At 40.7% G+C, this 23,371-nt stretch overlaps 1 protein-coding gene across 1 annotated transcript in view; it reads right to left on the reverse strand.

Moving 5' to 3' along the window:
- STX3 (syntaxin 3) overlaps window positions 1-23,371 on the reverse strand; it is a 37,429-nt gene that overhangs the window by 5,364 nt on the left and 8,694 nt on the right. Inside the window, exons 2-9 of the mRNA XM_088146249.1 lie at window positions 10,890-10,970; window positions 8,791-8,890; window positions 8,461-8,535; window positions 7,381-7,448; window positions 6,607-6,715; window positions 4,287-4,360; window positions 3,848-3,982; window positions 2,115-2,225 (exon numbers count right to left, since the gene is read on the reverse strand). Of these exons, the coding sequence (XP_088002375.1) occupies window positions 2,115-2,225; window positions 3,848-3,982; window positions 4,287-4,360; window positions 6,607-6,715; window positions 7,381-7,448; window positions 8,461-8,535; window positions 8,791-8,890; window positions 10,890-10,970 (753 nt within the window). The remainder of the gene's footprint in view (window positions 1-2,114; window positions 2,226-3,847; window positions 3,983-4,286; window positions 4,361-6,606; window positions 6,716-7,380; window positions 7,449-8,460; window positions 8,536-8,790; window positions 8,891-10,889; window positions 10,971-23,371) is intronic.

Here is a 23,371-nt window from a genome sequence, read left to right on the forward strand (position 1 = left end):
TTCTAAAAATAGGCTGGATCTGGCTGGGAGCAGTGGAGAAAAATGTTCCAGAAAAAATTTCCCCAATGTGCTCTTATGGGAGAAGCAGTTAGGCAGTGTCTAGGAATGCTGTCTACTGCTCAGTTCCCTCCTGGTCATGTGACCCAGAGCAGCACTATTATTAGAGTATGGGAAAGAATTCCAGAAACCATGATCTGTATGCCTTCCTTCCCTTGTTTTTAAAGAATCGCAAGACAGGGCTACTTGTAAGACAAATGTTAATTTCTGGTTCACATTTCAACCCAAAGCATGCCTTGGATATTACACACAGACACACAAAGACATACTGCAGTCAAGGATACAATATAATACAGATCCTTATCCAGCTTTCACTTTGGCACAGAACACTTTAAAATGGGATTTGCTGTCAGAAATGTGCTATTAATTATAGCTATGCAGGACTTTGGAATCAAGGGAAAAAAGATGCTCTGGAATGCACATGGTTGGGCACCATTCAGCAGTTCATTAAACCAGTTGAGTCTTTTCCTGGGATCACTTAAGGAGTCACCCACAGGTGCTACTTGCGTGCTCATGCATGCTCCAAAACATCCTTTTTCCTTTGAACTCAAAGTTCTGCACAGCCTTGTTATCAATAACCCAGTCAGGGTTACTCCCTCAGCCAACAGCTAAAGCCATTAAGAGGATCTTTTCCTCAGCCATCAGAGTACTTGTACAGTAATTGTCAATTTAGAGTTTAATGAACTCATTTTTCAAAATTCAGGCTTTACAAATATGGATAAAGCTGCTTTAATGTTCCTTCTAAAAAACAAAAAACAGGAGCAGTCTCTGGTGAGACATAATTCCAGTCTTAATTTATGTGATACATTTTGCATGATGAATGCAGAAAGCTATAATTCTTAGGCCTTTTTGTGCAATATCCCCCAAACCAGCTAATTTTCTCAGGATAAAAATATTTTGTTCTTTAATATCATTTTTTAATTATTGTAAACCTCCCAGAGCCATGTATTGGAGATGGGGAGCCATATAGACTGACTGACTGACTGACTGACTGACTGACTGACTGACTGACTGACTGGAAGGAAGGAAGGAAGGAAGGAAGGAAGGAAGGAAGGAAGGAAGGAAGGAAGGAAGGAAGGAAGGAAGGAAGGAAGGAAGGAAGGAAAACACTGAATGATGGGTTTCAAGTACTTTCAGTTTCCAGCTTTCTTATAGCAGGAAGTGAAAACTTGAAGCAAACTAATTCTCCTTGCCATTTTCACTGAGCAGACCTCCTCATCCTTTACCAGCTGCAGAACTTTCAACATATGCTACTTCCCAACCCCCAAGCCAAAAGCACCCGCAGGTGACTGAACCTCTGCCTACCACACAGTTATTAAAGGCATGGGAGAACTTTGCTAGAATAAAAGAGGCTGGATTGTTGGCTGCCATGTGCCATAACTTCTATATAACTTATCAAAATTAACAGGGATAAGCCTTCACATACAGAACAATAACAGAATGGAAAGACAACTCAAAGCAGAAGTAGAAGACATTCAGACTAGCATTCTAGAGAAGTTCAAACCTCACATTCTTCAAAGATGATTAAAAACAATATTTTAAAAGGAGCTGTGAAAGAAGAGACCTTCTTCATGTTGAAGGGAAGGAACAGACTATGACCACTCATAAAATAAAGCAGTGCTTAGCAAAACAATTAATACAATGTATTGACAAAGTGGGTGGGTTTTGAAGTGCAGGGTAGGCAGAGGAACAGAAAGAGAGTGGGAAGGAAGAACTGGGTCTGAATCTACAAACACCAAGCTGACAGAAAGATGTCTGCAGGAAGTGAGTTCAACAAACACTGGGATAAGAGTCTAAACAAGGTGAGATGGGGCTGGGTTCCAATAATTCTTCTCACCCTTCGTGCTTCACTCTGAAATTTTACAGCCTTTTTGGTGTCAGCGACAGCCCTCTCCACAAAGCCTACTGACTGGTCCATATTGTTCTCTATGCGGTCAATCATGGCTCCCTTGCAGAGGAAGAAGAAGGCAGAAGCCAAAGAGAGAGGCAGAAGCAAACAGTGTAAACCGACCAAGTGGCTGAGAGTGCCGAGCTGGAGGTCTGTAGGAAAGGCTCACCTTGCGTGCCCTACTCTTATATTTTAAAGCCTTCTTGGTTTCCTCACGTGCTTTCTCTATGTGGTCCACGGTGTGCATCATGTTGAGTTCTATGTTATCTACAATTTCACCCTGTGAAATTTAAAAGTGGGAGAGAGAAAGAATGTGAACATGTTAGAAAGTGTTACAGAGAAGGGCTGTGAAAGGACACCCAGAGCTTCCCAACCATCCTGGCACTAGACAGACTTGGACTTCTTTTCTCTGACCCAGCTATCCTCCCATGGTAGAGCTGTGCTGTCTCTCCCCAAAGCATGCCCATTCTTCATCTTAGCTAGGTGCCTCCCTGGGCAAGTATTTCTTCCCTATCGATAGACCTTCAGCCATGATGATCCAGCACAAATTCCCTCACATTCTCTGCTTCCCTCCCAAGCCAGGTTTATGTTCTAAAGATATACTCACCGTAAACTGACTTGATTGCCATCTCCTCAGCATTGCAAGCAGAAAACAAAAAAAGATCCTTGAAGATTGGCATCAAAGCCTATATACTATTAAGCAGACTGCTTCTCACCCACAACTAACCCTGACAAGGATTATATAATAATCATCATCATTTGAAGTATGAAAGGGCCTTTTGAAAAATTTTGAATTCACTGGAACAGTGCAATGCAGTATGCAGCAAATGTAGATAAATCTTACCTCTTATATTCAAGTTATAGTAGCTATGGTCCTAGCCTGCCATTATATATGCTCAGCCAACCAAACCATCATTCAAATCAACTAGCCATTCTATTAATATGGGCTATAAAATTCAGAGCTATGCTAAGATAAACTCAAGTGGGTCTGCTCTGGTACAATAAAAATGGAAAGTCCTTATTGATCTTTTAAATTTGCCTTTTCGAGTGTCCTTTCTGCATCCCAACTGTACATAGAATTATTCGATTCATTCACTCAATTTCAAGATATTTCTTTTTTCAGTTGATTTATATCCCACTTTTCCTCCGGGACTTTGAGAAGAAGTACTCTGTACCTCCTTCTCAAATTTTATCTCCGCAACCACCCCCATATGTAATGAATTAGATCAGTATTTCTCAACCTTAGGAACTTTGAGATGTGTGGACTTCAATTCCCAGAATTTGCCAGCCAGCATGCTGGCTGGAGAGTTCTGGTAGTTAAAGTCCACACATCTCAAAGTTGCCAAGGTTGAGAAACCCTGGGTTGGGCTGAGAAATCATGACTAGCCCCAAATTACCTAATGAGTTTCTGTGGCTGAATGAGGAACTGAGGAGGCCAACATCTTACCCACTTTACTATGCAGACCTTCTTAATTCCTTAGTTTCTGAACAGTCTGTTCTGGGTTTCACTGTCCTATGCTTAAGCCCTCCCTTATATTATGCTGACAGTGCTGTTGAGTGCCTCTTCCTTCCCAAGCTCCTGGAGTATTATAAAAAAACCCTTAGTCTTATTTGGGGAACACGCATTGCTCCTTTTGTGTTCATATCTTGCTTCATCTGGAAATGATATGCCAGATGGACACTTTGTTTTCCAAGCAGCAAAGAAAACAACAGAGCTGGAGCGCTGGCAATATGACAAGACCTTGAAGTAGACTGGTGAGAGATTTACTCATTGTCATCCCCCTTTCCTGCTCCTTGCAAGGATCTATCATTTCAGTCCCCCAAGATGATTCATTCTCAAAGAGATGTTTATTTAATCTCCTTGGCTATATATCCGGCATCCTTCCACCACAGTTCAATTATCTGATTTTCTACCAGCATGGCAATGTCCACAAACATGTCATGAAGCTCCTTGATGCTATTCTCAAGTCGCAGAATATCCTTATGCCGTCCCTCAATCTCACTCAGCGCTTGCTTTGATATCTGGGAATCCATCATCTAGAGAAGACCCAAAGACCGTTGCATGGAAACGCCTTTTCTGTGATGATACTGGGCAATATTCTGCATAGGAGTTTTCATATACTTCCTTTTGCCCCAGCTCAGCTTCTCCCTTTGGACATATCTTTTCATTTTCATTTCCCACCCAACTCATTTACCCTTCTATTGCTACAATCAATACCACTTAATGCCATTAGGAAAAAACAAAACAAAACCCCAAGCCATCCTTCATCCAAACCATAAGGATTTCCTGGTATTCAGGATCCTTAAGTTCTTCCTCAGCTTACTGCACATACACACTCACCCCAGATGTGAATATTGATGGATTCCCACTCTCTAGCATTTCCTCTAGCTCTTCATCTGTTGTATTTTTTCCAGCTGTATCCCGGAGAGAAGAGAGGGAGAAAACCAGAATGTCAATTATTATAATATGAATGAACATGTTCATGCACATTGTAATAATTACCACACAATAATAATATTCACTTTTGCACTTTTCTGTTCTCAGAGCCAGTCAGGGGAAAATGTATTTCTTAACCACACTATTGAGATACACACACACACACACTCATTCGCCATTCCATAGAAGCACATCCAAAGTGTATAAAATGAAAATAATAAAAAAGATAACGAGATAAAATATTAACTTGAATGTGAGGAAGAACATTTATTGTACATTTGCTAGTTTAGAAAAAGTGTATGATTGGTTTGAATGATAGAGCATTTTGTGTGAATAGAGAGTGGAAGATTGGTGAATGAATGCAATAAGAGAAGTGTGTGATGAAAATAAAACACACAGGAGAATAAATAGAGTGCTTAGGAAATGACTCAGCACTGAGCAAGGAGACAGTCAAGAATGTGCGCTGTCTGTCACCTGGCTTATTTAATGTCTTTATGGGTAAATACTTTTGATGATGTTAAGATGTGTGTTGGTCGGGAGTGTGAATGGATGTGTACGTTAGTATGCATGGGATGCCATGTTTTGGGGTACGAATCTGTATGATTTGCAGGAAATGCTAGATTATATGATGCAAGGAGGAGCATGAATCTGAAAATTAATACATTAAAGACCAAGTTAGCCATGTCTGACTGGGACAATAGAGTGAAGGGAATCTTTTCACATAAATAGCAAAACAACAACAAAAACCCACCCTAGAATAAGTAGAAAAAATTGTGTACTTTGCTAGGATGTTTATTAAAGATGGGAAAATAAATGGAAAAACTCTAACATAGGAAAATGCTGGTAGAAATATAATGAAAAGAATATAGTTTGTTGCAGGGATGGATGTTTGTCAAAAGTAGCAAAAACGAGCCACATATAAAAGTATGATTCTGGTTATATGGAAGTGAAAGTTGGATATAAAAATAAGTGTAGTGGGAATGGGTTACTTAAGGAGTTTACATTGTAAAGCTAGAGATATAATCAAGGATGAAAGGAGGATGAACATATGTTGATTAAATACAAAAGTGAGTTACCAGTACAAAAAATCTATGTTGAGATAGTTTGATCATACTGAAGAATGAATGAGGACTGAATCCCAAAAGGAAAGTGACTTGTTGAGAGAAAGAAAACAAAATATTTTAGTAGGGTGGAATTGAAGACACCCTCAAAAAAGAGAGGTGAGATGTTTAAAGAAGAAAAGGCAATGTGGATGTGGTAAAAGCAAGGATGATCCACAAGTTATGGAGAGAACTAGTTGAATGGTGCTACTGTTAACTAGTTTTAGTTACGTTTTCTTTTTGTTATCGCATACCTTTAATTTCTTTGGTCGTTACTTCTTACTCCATTTCTGTGCTCTGCACAACACTGATTAGCCCCGAAGAAAATAATATGAAGGGTATGGGTATGTAAGTATGTAAGTATGTAGATCTAACTTTCAGGCTAACTGAGATTATCACGAGAGTGACATACATAAAGGATTTATATAGGAAGGTCCATATAAAATATTACTAATTTTATGTAATATACTAGCTTTACATGATGATTACATGCCATCAGGTCAGTGTGGACTCTTAGCGACCACATAGACAGATTTTCTCCATGATATCCTGTCCCTAACCTGATCCTTCAGGTCTTCCAACGGTGCACCCATCACTTCTGTAACTGAGTCTAACCACCTTGCAGTTTTACATAATATACTTATATTACCAAGTCAGCATCTTGAGGATTTCAATTTTCCTTTTAAAACAATTCCTAGTTCTTAAGGCTAAAAAGGGTAGGTTCAACCAAATTTCAAAAATCAGCAGCTTAGGATGGTGGTAACAAAAATTAAGTCATGAGGTGAGGTTTGCATGGCATTCTCTTGCTGATACCTGTCCAGCCATATTGAAATGTGTATCAAAAGTCAGTGCCATTCAAATGTCATGTCAAATAAATGGTGAAAGAGCTGTTTTTTCAACTTGGAGCCTTCCAAAGGGAGTGGGTGGGGTGTATTTTGACTCCCATGATTGGAAATGTCAGAGGGAGAATTCAATGACAAGACTCTGGAGGATCCCAAGACCATGTAATACCTCTATCAGAAGAGTTCCACTTTTAAAAACAAGGCAGAATCATTTCTCATCCAAGCTTTCAAGATCCTACTCTACTCAGGTGATGTCTAAGGCAAAGGAAAAAAAACCCTTACTGATCTCAAGCTGCCGCTGGATCCTCCCTTTACTCCGTTCCCGGAAGTCAACCTGTGCCTCATTGTATTTAGTCATCACTTCCACAAATTTTCGGGAAAGGACTGAATGCTGGTGATAAGAAAAATAAATAAATAAATAATACTTCAGGAGACCCTGCCCTTCATTCCATTTCAAAGTAAAATCTACAGGCTTTATTTTGGTAAATGAAAACTAAAAGATGCCTTGGTTTGTGACTAAAACAGATACTAAACCTCTTCTAGCTCATTTAATTTTCTTTCCTTTTCCTTTTATTTTGGAAAAAATGAACAAAAATCATTGCTTCTGTTCATTCTCCAAAACTATTTTCAAGATATTTAAAGTCACTAAATTTGTGTCAAAGCAGAAAACAGCTCCAATCCTGCAATCCTTCCAAATTAAAGGAGAGTTTGTGTCTGGTAATCCACCTGCTAAGTTTAAACCATCACTTTCTCTTACTTCCCTTTTAATTAAAGCTGGGTTCCAGTGCTCACTGAAACAGTTAAGCCCTAGAGGCCACTCATGAAATATGCCTAAGAATAGAGCACCTCTGAGCATGCTAGTCCTCGTAATTCCAACTGGGACTGGAACCAGGGTTATGCAGATGAGAGGACAAGGGCTTCAGCACCAGCAGTTCACCACTGCTGCATCCAAAAACACAGTCCTGCCTCATCTAGTTCCTTTCGGTATCATTCAGTTACCCCTGGCTAACAGCTGGCAAAGACATCTTAATCTAACCACCATGGAGCTCCACTTACCTGAGACTTCCGTATCCGCAGGTCAGCTGATGATCGAGCCGCACCCTGCTCAATATCCTGCTCCATACCTGTGCAGCCAAGGAAAAGAAGGAAGCATCACAGCCTAAAAGGTGCTCTGGGTCTATTCTGCAGCGTTAACCCTTTGTTTGGGTTGCATGTAATGGGTCCCCATCGATTCTGTTGATACTCTGTTTGTTCTGGCCTGTTTTACGGGATTTTAAAGCTGATTTAGGGTTTTTAAGATGTGGGAATTCTGTAGAAAGTTTATATAGTAAAATGCTTGTGTTTAAATTGCTTTCATTGTTAGATCCCTGCTTTGGGATTATTTTATCAATGAAAAGTGATTAGAAACTTCAAAAATAGCAGTTGCATCTAGATAGGGATGTATGCATGGATAAAAATCACTCTCTGTGTGTCATATAAACATTATATATTATATATTATATATTATATATTATATATTAAACATTCAGTTTTTCAACAGACCTAATTGCAGAGGGGAAGGCAAAGAAAAGCTTAAGAAAAAAATACCAATACTAGAATAGACATCAGTACAGTATTGTATTGTATTGTAGATTTACTGAATGTATGATATTTCAAAACAAATGAAACAGAATGTGGATCTAAACTGGGAAGGGAAGTTCACAATGACTTCTAATTAAACTCAGTACTGTATTCTGCTCTTGTAAATCTTAAGTCAACTCTTAGCATTTAAAGCAGTATGTTGTTCAGGGAGGAAGAACAAACCTAACTGTGATTTGTTAGCTTTGAACATGGACTGGGTGTTGATATTTAAAGAAACTAGTATTCCCCCTTCATGGAGTGACTACAGAACTTTTCCTCAAGGTGGGCATCCTTCAGTGTGGTTGAAGCTCCACACATCTGGAGGGCAGATAGACTGGGGAAGATGTCCATGGAATTCATTATATGCTCACAGGACTTGCATCTGCCATGTAAAGGTGGCTACAGAAGTGTCCTAAGTAAGCAATAAACATTTAAACAACGCAAATAAACATTTAATAAACATTGACACAAGATAAATAAAACAAACCCAGCCTGTCCCAGGAAGCTGTCTCTTACTTTTAAGTTTGTTTCGAACAGCATTGGCTGTTTTCTTGATATCTGCTGTCAGCTGCTCCAGGTCATCCTTTGTCTCTACAGAACACAAATAGATTTCCTCTGGTAGGAGAACAGCAGTAAAGATCCTTCCTCCACTGCACCACACACAGCACCCCTCAGTCTGGATGAATCCATTCAAGTATAAGAGGACAAAGAATTTAGCCTTTTCCAGAAGCTACCCCCATCCCTCTACTTCTACCCGATACAGAGATAATGTTTAAAGAAATTGGGAAGAAGGATTTAGGCTCTGAACTGTCCAATAGAAGACTGTAAACCCTGCATCTTACTCACTCGGTTCAGGGATAGGAGCAGACAGGATAATGCTGTACAGCTTTTTTGCCTCTTCTACATTCTTTGAAATTTTGTCAATATTCTGCCGGGTCTCTTCAATCTGCAAATTACAGAAAGAAGCTGAGAATAAATCCACTGCCACAGGCCAAGAAGCGAAGACCAAATTCTGTGAAGTCAGCCCAAGGCTCAAAGCTCATTTTTATTATAGGAATAAAAACACAGCAATAGCAGCACCAGTGATTGTCTTGCATGTGGTGAATAGTGCTTTCTCATCTGCGGACACAATTCTATGATGTTCGTGTCTCATTCTACAGGCAGTGATTTGAAGGGTAAATTTTACAAAACAATGTATAACACTTCTAGAACTGCATCCCTGCCAAACATTTTGCAGTTCCAAGGGCAGCCAGACCTTCCCTCTTCTTCTGCATCAAGCACAAAGGCAGTTCATCTTCTATCTTCTCCTGCCAGTAATTATTCCTGCTATAAAACTGGGGGGAAAAAACCTGCTATTCAGTCGATGTGTTCTATCATTTTCAGCAATGTCAGTAACTCTGTAAATTTTGTTTCTGGTTTGAACAACTGAAAGATGCTCTCTTGTAATGTACTTTGGATCTATCAGTAGAATTAATTTCCCAAATGGCCAATCTAGGGATTGGTCATTTATTCCACACTCATATGTACAAATGGTATATATGCTTAAATGCAAAATTCTTAAGATTATGTTCACATTTATTCTTTATGACTTCATGAACACTGTAATGCAGAATTTAGACCAACTCTCTTTGCTACTCATAGGGTCACAACAGTTTGCCTCACCCTAGCATTATCATCATCATCTCAAGGGAAGGGAGATGTTACTTCCTTTGACAAACCTAGTATCAGCAGCTGATATGGTGGAGAAATTGTGCTCATGAGGGCCCTCCAGTAACCCTTTTTCAAGCTTATCATTTTTTTAGGCCACACCAGGCAAAGTATCTGTCATCTTCTTCCTTTGCCAAAGGCTTCCAAGCTCTTCCTTATTTCACAGGCACTGGAGATAAGGAAGGTAAGAGCAGCAGTGACTACAGTTTGATTTACCCAGCATCTCCTCTTTACAGTACTGGACTAAAGAAAATAGCAGGTGATTGAAGTAGTACTGCTTCCTGGACTACCTACTGCCACCACCCCCGTCAATCTGCTGAACTTCCAAGAGGCCCATATCCAGGAAATATAGGAGGGATATTGAGAACACACTGACCAAAGCCTCACATTTCAACCATTTAGCAAAATAAAAGATGAGATGAGAATCAGGAGCATTCTACCAGCTCTGGTAAAAAAATTAGCTCCCACAAGTCTCTTCTCCCTGAACTACAACCAGCAGGATATTATATAAGAGCTGCAATTGAAATTTAAGAATTGGTATCCAAGTTCTCTCTTCTCTTTTTCTCCCAGACTGTGAATAGGCTGAAAACCTGTGGAGAGGGCCTTACACACTCTGTGGCTCTGGCTCTCTCTTTCCACTGAATGTATGGACTCTATTCTGTAGACTTTTTGGCAAAAAAGCAGGATAAAGATGCTATAAGGGGAAAAAAAATCTGGCCTGTGCACAGGATGCTAGGGAAGCTGGAACTGGACACCTCTGTTTCAATCACCACTACTGGCACCCAGCAATCATTGCTCTCATACCACCAGAATTCAGTGGCAAAATGGTTGTTAGCTAAATGATTTTAAATATTTTTTCCCCAGAATTAGGGGTAGAAATGGGAGAAGAAAAACCTCTGAGGGTCAAAATGTTCACATCCCCACCCTTAACAACTCATAAACTGCCTCCCAAGCTGAAAAAAAACAAGCTCAAAATTGTCAATTTGGGGACCATACTTGGTCACGTTACCACATCACCAGATGGCCTTTTGTGGGCCCCTGGAAGTTTGGGAGGTTTTAGTTGCAGCCCATGGCTCCTCCAGCATTACTCTATTCTGGTCTCTGAAGTTTTCTGCAGTCTCCTCAAACGAGAGTTTTCACAGCAGAAATAAATAAATCTCACGAAGCTCCATCATTTTGTCACTCTGAAGCCCAGCTTTAATTTCAGAGCTACTTTCTCTCTTCTCAGCAATGTTTACCTCTGCAAAGAATTCATCCATAAAAGCAGTGTTGTCAATAGCAATTTCTAAATCATCTTCAGTGTCATCCTGGTCCTGTTTCTATAAAGAGACGAAATAACACCAATTAGAATCATATCCTGCTTCTGGGCTGGCGGTGAAGGAAAAATGTAGAACTTATATTGGCAGTATTCACACTGATAGAATGACCTCACAATAATCAAATATATAATTTTCTTAAGCCACAGAAAGACATGTATGTTGGTCCACTTCGTGAAAATATAAGGAAAAGACAATAAAGCTAGAGAGGGATGGCACAGACCTTGCATTAAGCCTGTTCTGCCATCACTTTGCCAGTCATATCCAAAGCCAGAGACAGTTGGCAGAAACAGAGGTCAGTACCACACTTGTGAATTACAATAACTTCATAGCATCAGCCAACCATGGTTTAACTGATATAAAGCCTGTCTGAATTATTGTTATTCTAGCACAATAACGCTCTAGATGATGGTATAAATCACTAGCAAGGAAATTATCAGAGACAGACAACCACCTCACTACATGATTTCCAAAATAGCACACTTTTAAGTGATTGCTGCAGCTTATCCCATCCTGATGCCCTCAGATGTCTCCCTTGCCACTGGTTATGCTGAGTGAAAGGAGTTTTAGCCTAAAACATCTGAATGACATCAAGTTGAGGATCACAAGTTTGTGTGTTCCTCCACTCTGGTAAAGAATCAGAAACAGCTGAAGAATAAGCAAGTGCCCCAAGTTCCTTATAGGAAAATTAAACAGTGTGACAGGAAGAGGAAGAATCAATATATACTTAGGCAGAGACTTGCTCTGTATCTGTTCTGATTCCAGCACTTAGTTCTACAGCCCCAAATCTGATGGAAGAAGCATCTGCTATTCCACCCCTGTTCCAAGTTGGTGCCGTCTGGGAAAAAGTCAAGACGCCAAAGGGCAACCCTTCCCTCAGCATAAAGAAACATAGAGCTACAAGAAAGTGTCAGCCTGGACTATGCAGCCATCAACCAGAAGAGAGATTTGGAAACTGAGGATGGGCTTACTTCCTTTGCATCTCCAGTTTCTACCCTTCCACTGACAGCAGTCCTCTCCTCTACCCAGAACCATCCCTTCTTTTGCTCTGATCTAAGGTATACTGGCTCTTGTTTCATATGTAAAAGCATGCTGTGGTGGCTCTTACTGTGGCTTTCATTTCCTTTTTGGAAACATGCACACAAAAATCAATGAACAATTGGGGAAGAGGGTTCATTTGATCTCAACTGCTCAGTTAAGAAATAGTCTTAGTTTAAACAACTGTGAAAAGGCCATTTAAAGGAAAGCCTTTTGTTCTGCTTTGGGGTTTTATTTGCACAGACCAGTATTTCAAATCTACACAGTCTGATATTCAGATACTGGATAAAGACAAACTCAGGCTTTCCCCCTTGAACGTGCTGCCTCATTTTATGGAATTAGTTTCCACGTGTATTTTTTTTCAGTCCTCTATCTTTGTATTTTGCATTCTAAGAGAAAAAAGACCCAAGTAGTAAAAACACAACTTCTTACAGTTCAACCACAAACACTTTGAGGCCAGGTTTTTCATTAACTAAAATTAGAGAAAACATATCCTCAGTGGCACTTTTATTATTTTTATTATTTTCAACATTAACATAGTATCAACTCAACACAATACTCTGAGTGGTTTACAAACACTGAAAACACCATTAAACATTCAGTTTAATTTTTTAAAAAGTGAATAAAAAAGATACGAAACTGTTAAGGAAGTAGGTAATTTCTAATGCTGAGGACAAGCACTATCCTAATCCATTGTTGGTGGAAAGGAGGCAGGTAAGTTTTTAAGCTCTTCTCAAAATGTCCCCCACCCCCTGCCCCAATTTGTTAGCCTCCTTTGCTCTTCATGCAACCACAATACATCTGCTATATTTTTGTATTATATTTATATTATATTTCTTCAGCAAGGATATGCTTCAGTGCCTGGGTTGCAATCACATGTTATTCGTGTTATCCACTGAGGAACATAAGCTAAACAATCTGCATCTTTATAGCAATTTATCCTGCCTTAGGTAGAAAGGTTGCAAAAAGATGCCAGGCTCCTAGGTCAAGAGATCTTACAGTGGGGTAAAAAAGTATTTAGTCAGCCACCAATTGTGCAAGTTCTCCCGCTTAAAAAGATGAGAGAGGCCTGTAATTTTCATCATAGGTATATCTCAACTATGAGAGACAAAATCGGCAAAAAAATCCAGAAAATCACATTGTCTGATTTTTAAAGAATTTATTTGTAAATCATGGTGGAAAATAAGTATTTGGTCAATATCAAAAGTTCATCTCAGTACTTTGTTATATATCCTTTGTTGGCAATGACAGAGGTCAAACGTTTTCTGTAAGTCTTCACAAGGTTTTCACACACTATTGCTGGTATTTTGGCCCATTCCTCCATGCAGATCTCCTTTAGAGCAGTGATGTTTTGGGACTGTCGCTGGGCAACACGGACTTTCAACTCCCTCCAAAGGTTTTCCATGGGGTTGAGATCTGGAGACTGGCTAGGCCACTCCAGGACCTTGAAATGCTTCTTACGAAGCCACTCCTTCGTTGCCCGGGCGGTGTGTTTGGGATCATTGTCATGCTGAAAGACCCAGCCACATTTCATCTTCAATGCCCTTGCTGATGGAAGGAGGTATTCACTCAAAATCTCACGATACATGGCCCCATTCATTCTTTCCTTTACACGGATCAGTCGTCCTGGTCCCTTTGCAGAAAAACAGCCCCAAAGCATGATGTTTCCACCCCCATGCTTCACAGTAGGTATGGTGTTCTTTGGACACAACTCAGCATTCTCTCTCCTCCAAACACAACAAGTTGAGTTTAGACCAAAACATTCTACTTTGGTTTCATCTGACCATATGACATTCTCCCAATTCTCTTCTGGATCATCCAAATGCTCTCTAGCAAACTTCAGACAGGCCCGGACATGTACTGGCTTAAGGAGGGGGACACATCTGGCACTGCAGGATTTGAGTCCCTGGCAGCATAGTGTGTTACTGATGTTCCCAGCTCTCTGCAGGTCATTTGCTAGGTCCCCCCGTGTGGTTCTGGGATTTTTGCTCACCGTTCTTGTGATCATTTTGACCCCACAGGGTGAGATCTTGCATGGAGCCCCAGATCAAGGGAGATTATCAGTGGTCTTGTATGTCTTCCATTTTCTAATTATTGCTCCCACAGTTGATTTCTTCACACCAAGCTGCTTGCCTATTGCAGATTCAGTTTTCCCAGCCTGGTGCAGGTCTACAATTTTGTTTCTGGGGTCCTTCGACAGCTCTTTGGTCTTGGCCATAGTGGAGTTTGGAGTGTGACTGTTTGAGGTTGTGGACAGGTGTCTTTTATACTGATAACAAGGTCAAACAGGTGCCATTACTACAGGTAACAAGTGGAGGACAGAGGAGCCTCTTAAAGAAGTAGTTACAGGTCTGTGAGAGCCAGACATCTTGCTTGTTTGTAGGTGACCAAATACTTATTTTCCACCATGATTTGCAAATAAATTCTTTAAAAATCAGACAATGTGATTTTCTGGATTTTTTTGCCGATTTTGTCTCTCATAGTTGAGGTATACCTATGATGAAAATTACAGGCCTCTCTCATCTTTTTAAGTGGGAGAACTTGCACAATTGGTGGCTGACTAAATACTTTTTTGCCCCACTTTATGTCACAAAGCCAACTGACTGGGAACTCAAACTGCACAAAGTCAAGATCTTTCAAAGGCCAGGCGTGATACAACCACCAATGTAGAATGATAGATTTAAAAAATAAACGATGGCCCTTTATTCCAAGTAGAAATGTGCATGCAGTAACTGGGGAAACAAAAGAGCTAAGTGCAAAGAGTAACATCGAAAAGGGCTAGAAGGGGAAATGAAAATACAGTGGTACCTCTACTTACGAACTTAATCCGTTTCGTGACTCTGATCGCAAGTCGAGTTGGTTGCAAGTCGAAGTACGTTTTCCCATAAGGTTCAATGTAATTACCGTTAATCTGTTCCGGCGTCCGCGGACCACGCGTCAGGGGCGGAAAAACAGCCGCTGACCACGCGGCAGGGCAGAAAAACGGCCGCAGACCACGTGGAACGGCCGGAAAATGGCCGTGGACCACGCGGCAGGGCGGAAAAACGGCCGCGGACCACGTGGCACAGGCGGAAAAATGGCCGCGGACCACGTGGCACGGGCGGAAAATGGCCACGGACCACATGGCACGGGCGGGAAAATGGCCGCGGACCACGTAGAACGGGCAGAAAATGGCCACAGACCACGTGGAACAGGCGGAAAATGGCCACAGATCTGGTTCGTAAGTCGAGGCGAGTTCGTAAGTAGAGGTAAATTTTTGGGGCCGGAGCTGATCGTATCTTTAAAAATTCGTAAGTAGGGGTGTTCGTAAGTAGAGGTACCACTGTACTGACTTCAAACAGTTGGGTGACAAGCACAAGCCACCAGAGATATTGCTAGAGTGATCAAAATGTCTTTATCTGATAAATGGACTTTCTTTCTCTGCCAATGTTACTGGAATGCTTATTCTACTTCAGGGAGGTAGGGGGGCAGGGGGAGAGACTATATGTTCTTTTTCCAGAAATCAAAATCTAGGAGAACAATATTCAACCCAGTGCAACACTTCAGCCACTTCTCAAGGTCACGGGGAAAAAACTTCCCCTTTTTACCAGCTCTGCATCTGTTGGCCCTGCCTTCTCCTAGGGGCACCATACCCAATGAGAATCTCAACCATCTTCTGTTCCCAGAAATTTGCTGGCATAGCACAGAGTCCGGGTGCTGCAGGAGCATGTGAAGAGCCAGTGAGGTACTCTGGTGATGAGCAGGCTCATCTCAATGACCATTCAATCACTGGGAAAATATACATGCCTGGTAATTCTTGGTGGCGATCGCCTGCCAGTCAGGTCCAAAGTTCAGTCAAAGCTGGTTATGTATTGCTACCTAATTATGCTACATTCCCTTGTTACAGCTACCTAGTTACTCTATGTTCCAGGGGGCAAACCTCCTTTAAAATGGATAGTATTACTTCAAAATGCTTTCATTTGTGTGACAAAATAAACATGGGAAGTACTCACATTTTTCTTGCCCACAAGCAGGAAGTACATGAGTGTACAGAAGACTGAAGTCCCAAACATTTCCTAGCTGTCCTTTTTTTAAAATCCAAGAAGTGTATTAAGCACAGGATCTAAAGCTAGGCTGGTGTCAGTGACCAAAAATTAAATATTTCACGTCCAATCTCTCATCCCACTTAACTCATTATGTACTGTTTTGCACCTGCTGAAATGAGATTTAAAGTAATATTCTGACTGGACTTGCCATCAAGTCTCATTTTATGGTAAAGCGAAATTCTATGCTATGTTTGAGGAAAACATTAGTACCGTGGGAACTTAAGGGAAATGGGGAATATATATTGATACTGACCAGCAACGCTTCTCACAAGGCTTGCAATTTGCTGCCACCACAACCACAGCAGTTCTGTGCTGTTTAACAGGAAGCGGAAGGGAAAGACAAGGTGTAGGGATGGGCGGCTGCACCAATGACTATCCAATGCCTAAAGAATCAAAGACCAAGCAAACTCAAGGGTTCCTTTTCTCAAGCTTCTTTTACAGAAACAGGGAGGAGAGAAATGCAGAATAAAATTATTTCTGAGCAGCAGAAGGGCAGTTCCTGCAGTGAAATGTCTCACAAAATGGAGGTCAGAGGTTACATTAGTTGAACAGCCACTGAGTCATCTGATCGTAAGGAGCACAGCTCACGCAGGACAAGCAGTATTAGCAGGCTGAGGTTGGAGAAGGAGGGGACTGGCTTGCTCTCACCACTGGAGGAGCAGGTCAATCTACCTGCGCGTGATCCCTTCCCCCTTTGGAGAATTTGTCCCTCTTCGAGCTTTTCCTGCAAAGCTGATGTGAGAGGGGCTAAAAGCTTTCCGTTTCCCCCTTCATCTTAACCTGGATTTGTTTTACAAAATGGCACACCCCGAGATTCTCAGCATTCTTGTCCTTCTGCTGCAGAGCTTCTCCAGTACGGAAAGCAAACGGTAGCAGAGTCCATCCCTTTCCCAGCATCACCAGCATCTCTGCTCTCAACAGGATGGGAAAGGAGAAAATGCCCTCACTCAACCTTTGCAAGAACATGTGCACCCTGCATTCCTCAGCCTGAGAAAAAGCAGGCCAGATGGCTGGTGTCCTTATTTAATTGCATTACACCGGCACAGCAGGCTTGACAAAGAAAGTCTCTGGCCTCCAAGCTAATGAACCAGGGTATGTGTGTGCGCACATGCGCACACACAAGGTTGCACTCAGAGAGAAGACCCCAGGTTGGGTAGAGGAAGATGGCAGGAGTGGGCAACTCTGGGGGCATGTCGGCACTTAAGGGATGGCATTTTAGGATCCATTCAATGAGATAGCCTACCTAACCACTTAGTCCATATATGTAGGCATGTTTATAGTAAATATTAAATATTAAACATGAAAAATGCTAAAACAATGCATACATGCATGCATGCATGCATGCACACACAAAGAAAATCATTTTGTGCACATTAACTTCAGTTGGTAAATTTCTGTAGATAGTTACTGGACTGGATCGCATTGGATTTCCCAATCCTAAGGACATCCTTCTCAGGGCATCCCCAGTGATAAAGATAGAAGGGGTGTGTGCAATGATGTAAACACCAGCAGAGATATAAATAGCTATTTCCCTTTGCTCTAAGGGCATGGGGTGTGGAGAGATTGCAACTGTTCAGCTGTGACTCATCCCTAGTACTGAAAATAGATACCTGGGCTCCATCCATCACACCAGAAACTCAAGGCAGGGTGCTGCTTCTTATATGCCACTGAATTATTTTCTTTGGGGAGCTAAACAGTAGGATTGCAAGACCATCGGAATGTCCTTCTATGAATATAGTTAGAAGAAAGGATCAAATGATATTAATCCATTCCCAAAGGAGTACAGAAATTACATATATTCCCTTTCCTTGAATTTGTTTGTACCGAAAGAGCAACTTGGTGACTGATGACCAGTGGCAGAACAGGTAAACTGCACATAATAAATTTCTTCTGGACAAATCAATTTAAAGCTTATTAAAACAGTTTGTAGTCAAACTGAACTCTCACAAAGACTCTAAAAGTAGGTTTGGCCTTACTTTCCTCAGTGCTCAACTATAAAACTAATCAAACATTACTTTTATGAACTTTGGTCAAGACAGTAAATCTTGGCACAAAACACATTTTTCAGTCAAGAAGTGGAGTGTTTTTGAATAGCTAATCTGGAGAGCAACGTATACTGTAGATTAATAATTTCACTGAATTATAGAGGATAATATAGATTAATGGATGCAGATATAGTGAGGTGGTGCAGTGAACTGAACTTTGAATCAGGAAGCACCTGATTCAGATGTCACCTCTATAACAAACTAATTTGATGCCCCTAGGCAAGCGCTCTGTCATAACTTCAGTCCCCCATCTACAGCAAAGGATAGAATATGGCTTTACTGGACTGTTGCAAAGATTAGAAGTAGATAATGCATGCAAAGCAAACCTTGGGAAATTTGATACAAGTTTTATTACCATATACATCTGGTATTCCAAGCAAACTCATTAAACCTGCCAAGGACTGATCTTCCTTCCTATTATTTTGCTAAAATCTTCAATCTTAAAACATTGAACTACCAATCTGTCCATTGAAACTCATGCCAAATAAACTTTTACTCTTTTAGACCACGATCAATTATCCCTGAATGATGGTCCACAAGTCACAACAAAACTAGTGGAAACACAAACTGGCTGAGTTCTGAGTAGTTTCAGTCTCTTATTAACACAATATTGAACAGTAGATCAAGTCTCCTCAAGTTGAGCTTGTGTCCTGCTGACTTCAGAAACACGTTATGTAGTTTTCCTAGCAATAATACAAAAGTGGTTTGTCATGACCTTCTTCTTTGTTTCCCCCCCCCCCCCCGCTGCACCTTGGGGTTTTCTGGTGGTCTCCCAAACAAGTACTAACTAGACTGGGCTCTACTTAGCTTTCTGGGAATGAACCAAAGTTAACCAGGTGCCCTCACTCACCTGTCATAGCAGTTTCTGTGTAATGGGAGACTGTACGCCAAAGGAACGGTCTAGTTCAAAGACAGAGCAAAGGTTTCAGGTATGGTCTCTGGTACTCCAAGATAAACCTGCTGTCAGAAAACCTGGAGAGCTGTCCCCAGCCAGTGTAGTAGGAAGTTATAGAGAGTAAGGAAGATGACCTTGATGGAGAAATGCAAGCTCTGTTGCCAAGGTGGGAAGGGATAAAACATATTTTAAGTCCACAACAGCCAGATAAGATTCAGAAGTGGTTCTGGCAGATACCTCCCTAATTCACTGAACTATAAGGAGGAGGTAAAATATGATCAGATTTGCAAGCTTCTGTTATTATAGCCAATCTCAATAAATGTAGTTTTAAACTTCCTCTGTAGTTGATCTCTTGGTCTGATTTGCCCAGCAGGGCTGACAGAAACAGTAGGAGTCAGAGCAGTTCTCATTCATGATTAATATCCACCCTCCTACCCAGAGACCACTCAAGATAACTAACAAAATGAAACACATATGGTTAAAATCATATTAAAATGTTTTGAATGATTACTAATTCAAACTAAAACTAATCTGCTTAAAATGAAGGTCTTTACTTCTTTTCCTAAAAGCAGAAAGAGCCCAAGTGCAGCTTCCAAGAAGCACCACAGGAGACGGTATCTTTAGCCAGACGGACCACTGATCCCAAGTTTACATATAATTACCCAAAAAGATTATTAAGAAAAGGTAGAGACTGCAGTTTGGTGTTACAAAAAATCAGCAGAACAGTTAAACTGAACACCCATAGTCCCAGAACTCCAAAAAATGCAGGGAAAAAGGTTTGGAACTTCTAAACTGTTAGCTTTAGATATTTGGCATAGCTGCTCTTCTCCTTTGGAGCTACTATTTAAAGCCATGCCTCAGCTTATGGATTTTTACAGACTGTATTTACTGACTTTTTTCTACCAAATACACAGCAGTTCTACTGAGACACTGGTGTATTTGAACTGTCAGTCTTGAAAATAAGAATGTTGCAAGCCAGTGCGGCCAATATTTTTATTCAGCTTTGACACGTTCATATTTCAGAAGAAAGTACATCCTCTGATCCTTTCCAATCTCCCACACCCATTTTGTTGACGGACAAAAGTACTGATAATATCTAACATCCCACTTCCGAGACACTTCCTGTTAATAGCAAAACTTTCTATACCAAGTCTGGAAACTGGGTTTCCTTGGTACAAGCTACAGATCTCTGCCTGTTAGCAGGCAATGCCAAACACAATTTTAACTGGTCTACATATTAGGGCATCTGGTGGATATACAGTTGGAAGAAAGAGTTCAACGCACTGGGTACAACCTTGGATGGAAGGGTGAATAGGAGAATGAGGAATATGAACTAGAACACTGGATATTTTCGTCCTTGCGCTAGGCATTCAGGTTATTTGGTACTTCTAAAAACAGGCTAATTAAAAACAAAGCTCTTCAAAGGGTATGAATCCTTTGTCTTTAATGTATCTAATAAATCTTTTCCTTTTTTGTTATTAAGGTATAATCAAACAGTTGACTTTTAACGTTGCACAGATTCAGAAGTAGAGCTTTGTTTAAACTCTGTTCTGTAGGGAGAGTAATGTTTCTGCCCTTGGGGAAAATCACTTAGTTCAGGAGCAATGAAGTTATTTAAAAGCATACATAACCCTAACCCTAGCCCTCCTGCTTTCCATGATTAGGATACTGAAAATTTTGTTAAGTGAAAGTGCAATCCTGACCTCTAATATTCCTTGGATAACTCACATCCTAAAGGTGATGGAGGGGGAAAAAAAGCACATTTACTTTCAGGAATATCTGCTCAAAATAAAAAATGAAGTCATCTGCTAGCTACATCTCAACCCACACCTCCCAATTCCCAATTTTTAGTTATTTTGTAAAATTCCATTTTAAACACAGAAGGGAAGGATGTAGCGCACAGCTGCTGGAATTCTTTCCGACCACTTAATCAGCAGTGTTTCTGTTTTCTTCTGTGTGATGAAATAACATGTTGTGGCTTCATGTTGTTGATGTGTACTGGGAAGCACAGGCCGACTGCATATGTGCTACTCTTGGTCAGTCAGTGACACGCTAAGTCGTCGCCCACCTGCCTCTCCCGAAGGGATGCGCTGGGGAAAACTGGGGGAATTTTTCTCTCCACAGATCTGTTTTCAAACTCAGTCTTTCTAAAGCTGGCTCTTCCCATATACATTTGGTCCTGTTCTGTTTAGCTTTCAGAGAGTCATCCTGCTGACAAATAGACAGGCAGAGTCAGGACCCACAATTTATTTCCAACATTCTGTTGGGCTGACAGAATAAAATTCAACGGTGTCTAAAAATTCTAGCCACTGCACACAAGTTAAGAGGGGGGAAAAAAACCCTCAACATTTTCCATCAAGTTGACAACTGCCATCCGAAAGTATTCCTTGAAGAAGGCTTCTGAAAAGTTTTGGACCAAAAATCATCCTTTACCTAGCGGTTCCTTCATTCTTTTGTTGTGCAGAAACAAAAACAGGATGCATCTTCATGCTTACAGTTTCAGGCCTAACCGCATTTATATGGAAACTTCCATTAGTTCCAATAATCAGGGTTATGACACATGTACCACAGCTAGTTAAAACAAGAACTTCCCGAAAGGGACAATGAGTTTTTAGTCCACACTTTTACTCATGTACTTGCCTGATACTGAGGGTTAACATTCTTCTGGCATACGCCACCTCTCGAAGCCATCCCATAGCACTCTGGGTGGAATGAACGTGGCATTATGTGTAAAGAACACCCCTGGTGCTACAGTTACAGTTCACTATCTGCAGTTTCGTTCCCTCAAAACCAAATTTAATTATGCATTTTATTCAAATGATGGCTATTTTTCAGGGGGTTGGGTGTTAAGGATGGAAATAGAAGTACTTTGCTCCCCTCAAATCCCCTTGCTCCTGATCCTTCCCTTCATTTTGAAAGAAAAGCACAAAATATTGTAATGCCAATATCGGATCATTTTACCACCAAATTCTGGCAATGTTGGACAGGCACACATGCCCCACAGGCTACAGGTTGCCCACCGCTGTAATCAATCATGATTCTATAAACCATGGCTTACACAATATGCCAGCCTAGCTATTACCTTTCCAGATGTACAAAGCAGCTATATGAGTCTGAAAAGAAAGGTGAGACTTTTAAGATAATTATTTGATGACACTCATTATAAAGCATTTTTCTTAAGCAATATTTATATTTACACTGTTCAAAGAAGGCTTATTTTCAGTAAAGATGATATCAATAGGAAACAAAAATGCTCCAAAAAGAAAAAAGATTCAACTGACATGACAATAATAAGGAAGCGGGAATAATTGTTCCAGTACTTTGTCATCTACATGGTCTGTTTCTGGACCCAATTCAAAGTGTGTGTGTGTTTGGTTTTTTTTTACTTTTAAAGCCCTCAATGTCTTAGGATCAAGTTACCTTCTCCTGTATGTACCTACTCAGGCCTTAAGATCATCTAATGAGGCCCTCCTCCAGGTCCCCCAACCAGAGCAATTGAGGTGGGCCTCTACAAGGGAGAGAACGTTTTCTGTGGTGGGACCCCGTTTACAGAATTCCCTCCTGAAACAGGTTCAACTGGCGCCCACATTAGCCTCATTCTGGTGCTGTGGAGAAGAAGGAAGATGACCTTGATGAAGATCTGCAGACCAAAGCAAGAGGGGCTGAAGCATTTTTGAAGTCCAGAGTAGCCAGATAACATTCAGACGTGGCTGAGACAGACACTTCCCTAATTCACTAAACTAGAAGAAGGAGGTACAGCAAAATCAGACTTGTATGTTCCTGTTATTATAGCTAGTCTCAATAAAAATTGTTGTAAACATCCTATAGAATTGATTTCATGGTCTGGTCTACCTAGCAGGGCTGACAGGTGCCAGATGAAGACCTTTCTATTTTCCCAGGCTTTTTAATTGGCTTTTAACTGTATTTTAATTGTATTTTAATTCCTATTGTTTTAGATGACATTTCCTTGCTGCCGTCTGGTTTATATGGTATTTTCATTTTCCATTTTATCTGATTTTATGGTAGATGTTTTTATTCAAACTGTATTGTTTAGTGTGTTTTATCATAAACTGCCCAGGGACCTTTGGCTATAAGGGGGTTAAAATTTTTAAATAAATGAAGTAATTTGTCATCTGTTCTTATAAGATCATAAATCCCCTGATCCTGCAGAACCTCCTCTATCCTTCAAACAGTATACTGTCAAGGTCCAAAGACTTTGGGCATATGTTCCCTATGGCCTTCAACCCTGACATGCATCCAGAGGTCCTTTGCTCTCGCTACACCCTGCCAAACCCTGTGTACTGAAGCAGCTGCCTTCTCGATTCCCCATTCAGAGGGAGA

The sequence above is a fragment of the Python bivittatus genome, unplaced genomic scaffold, assembly GCF_059951505.1.
Source record: "Python bivittatus isolate LINGU-HERP-01145 unplaced genomic scaffold, Pbiv_v1 ctg000480_np1212, whole genome shotgun sequence".
NCBI classification, from domain to species: domain Eukaryota; kingdom Metazoa; phylum Chordata; class Lepidosauria; order Squamata; family Pythonidae; genus Python; species Python bivittatus.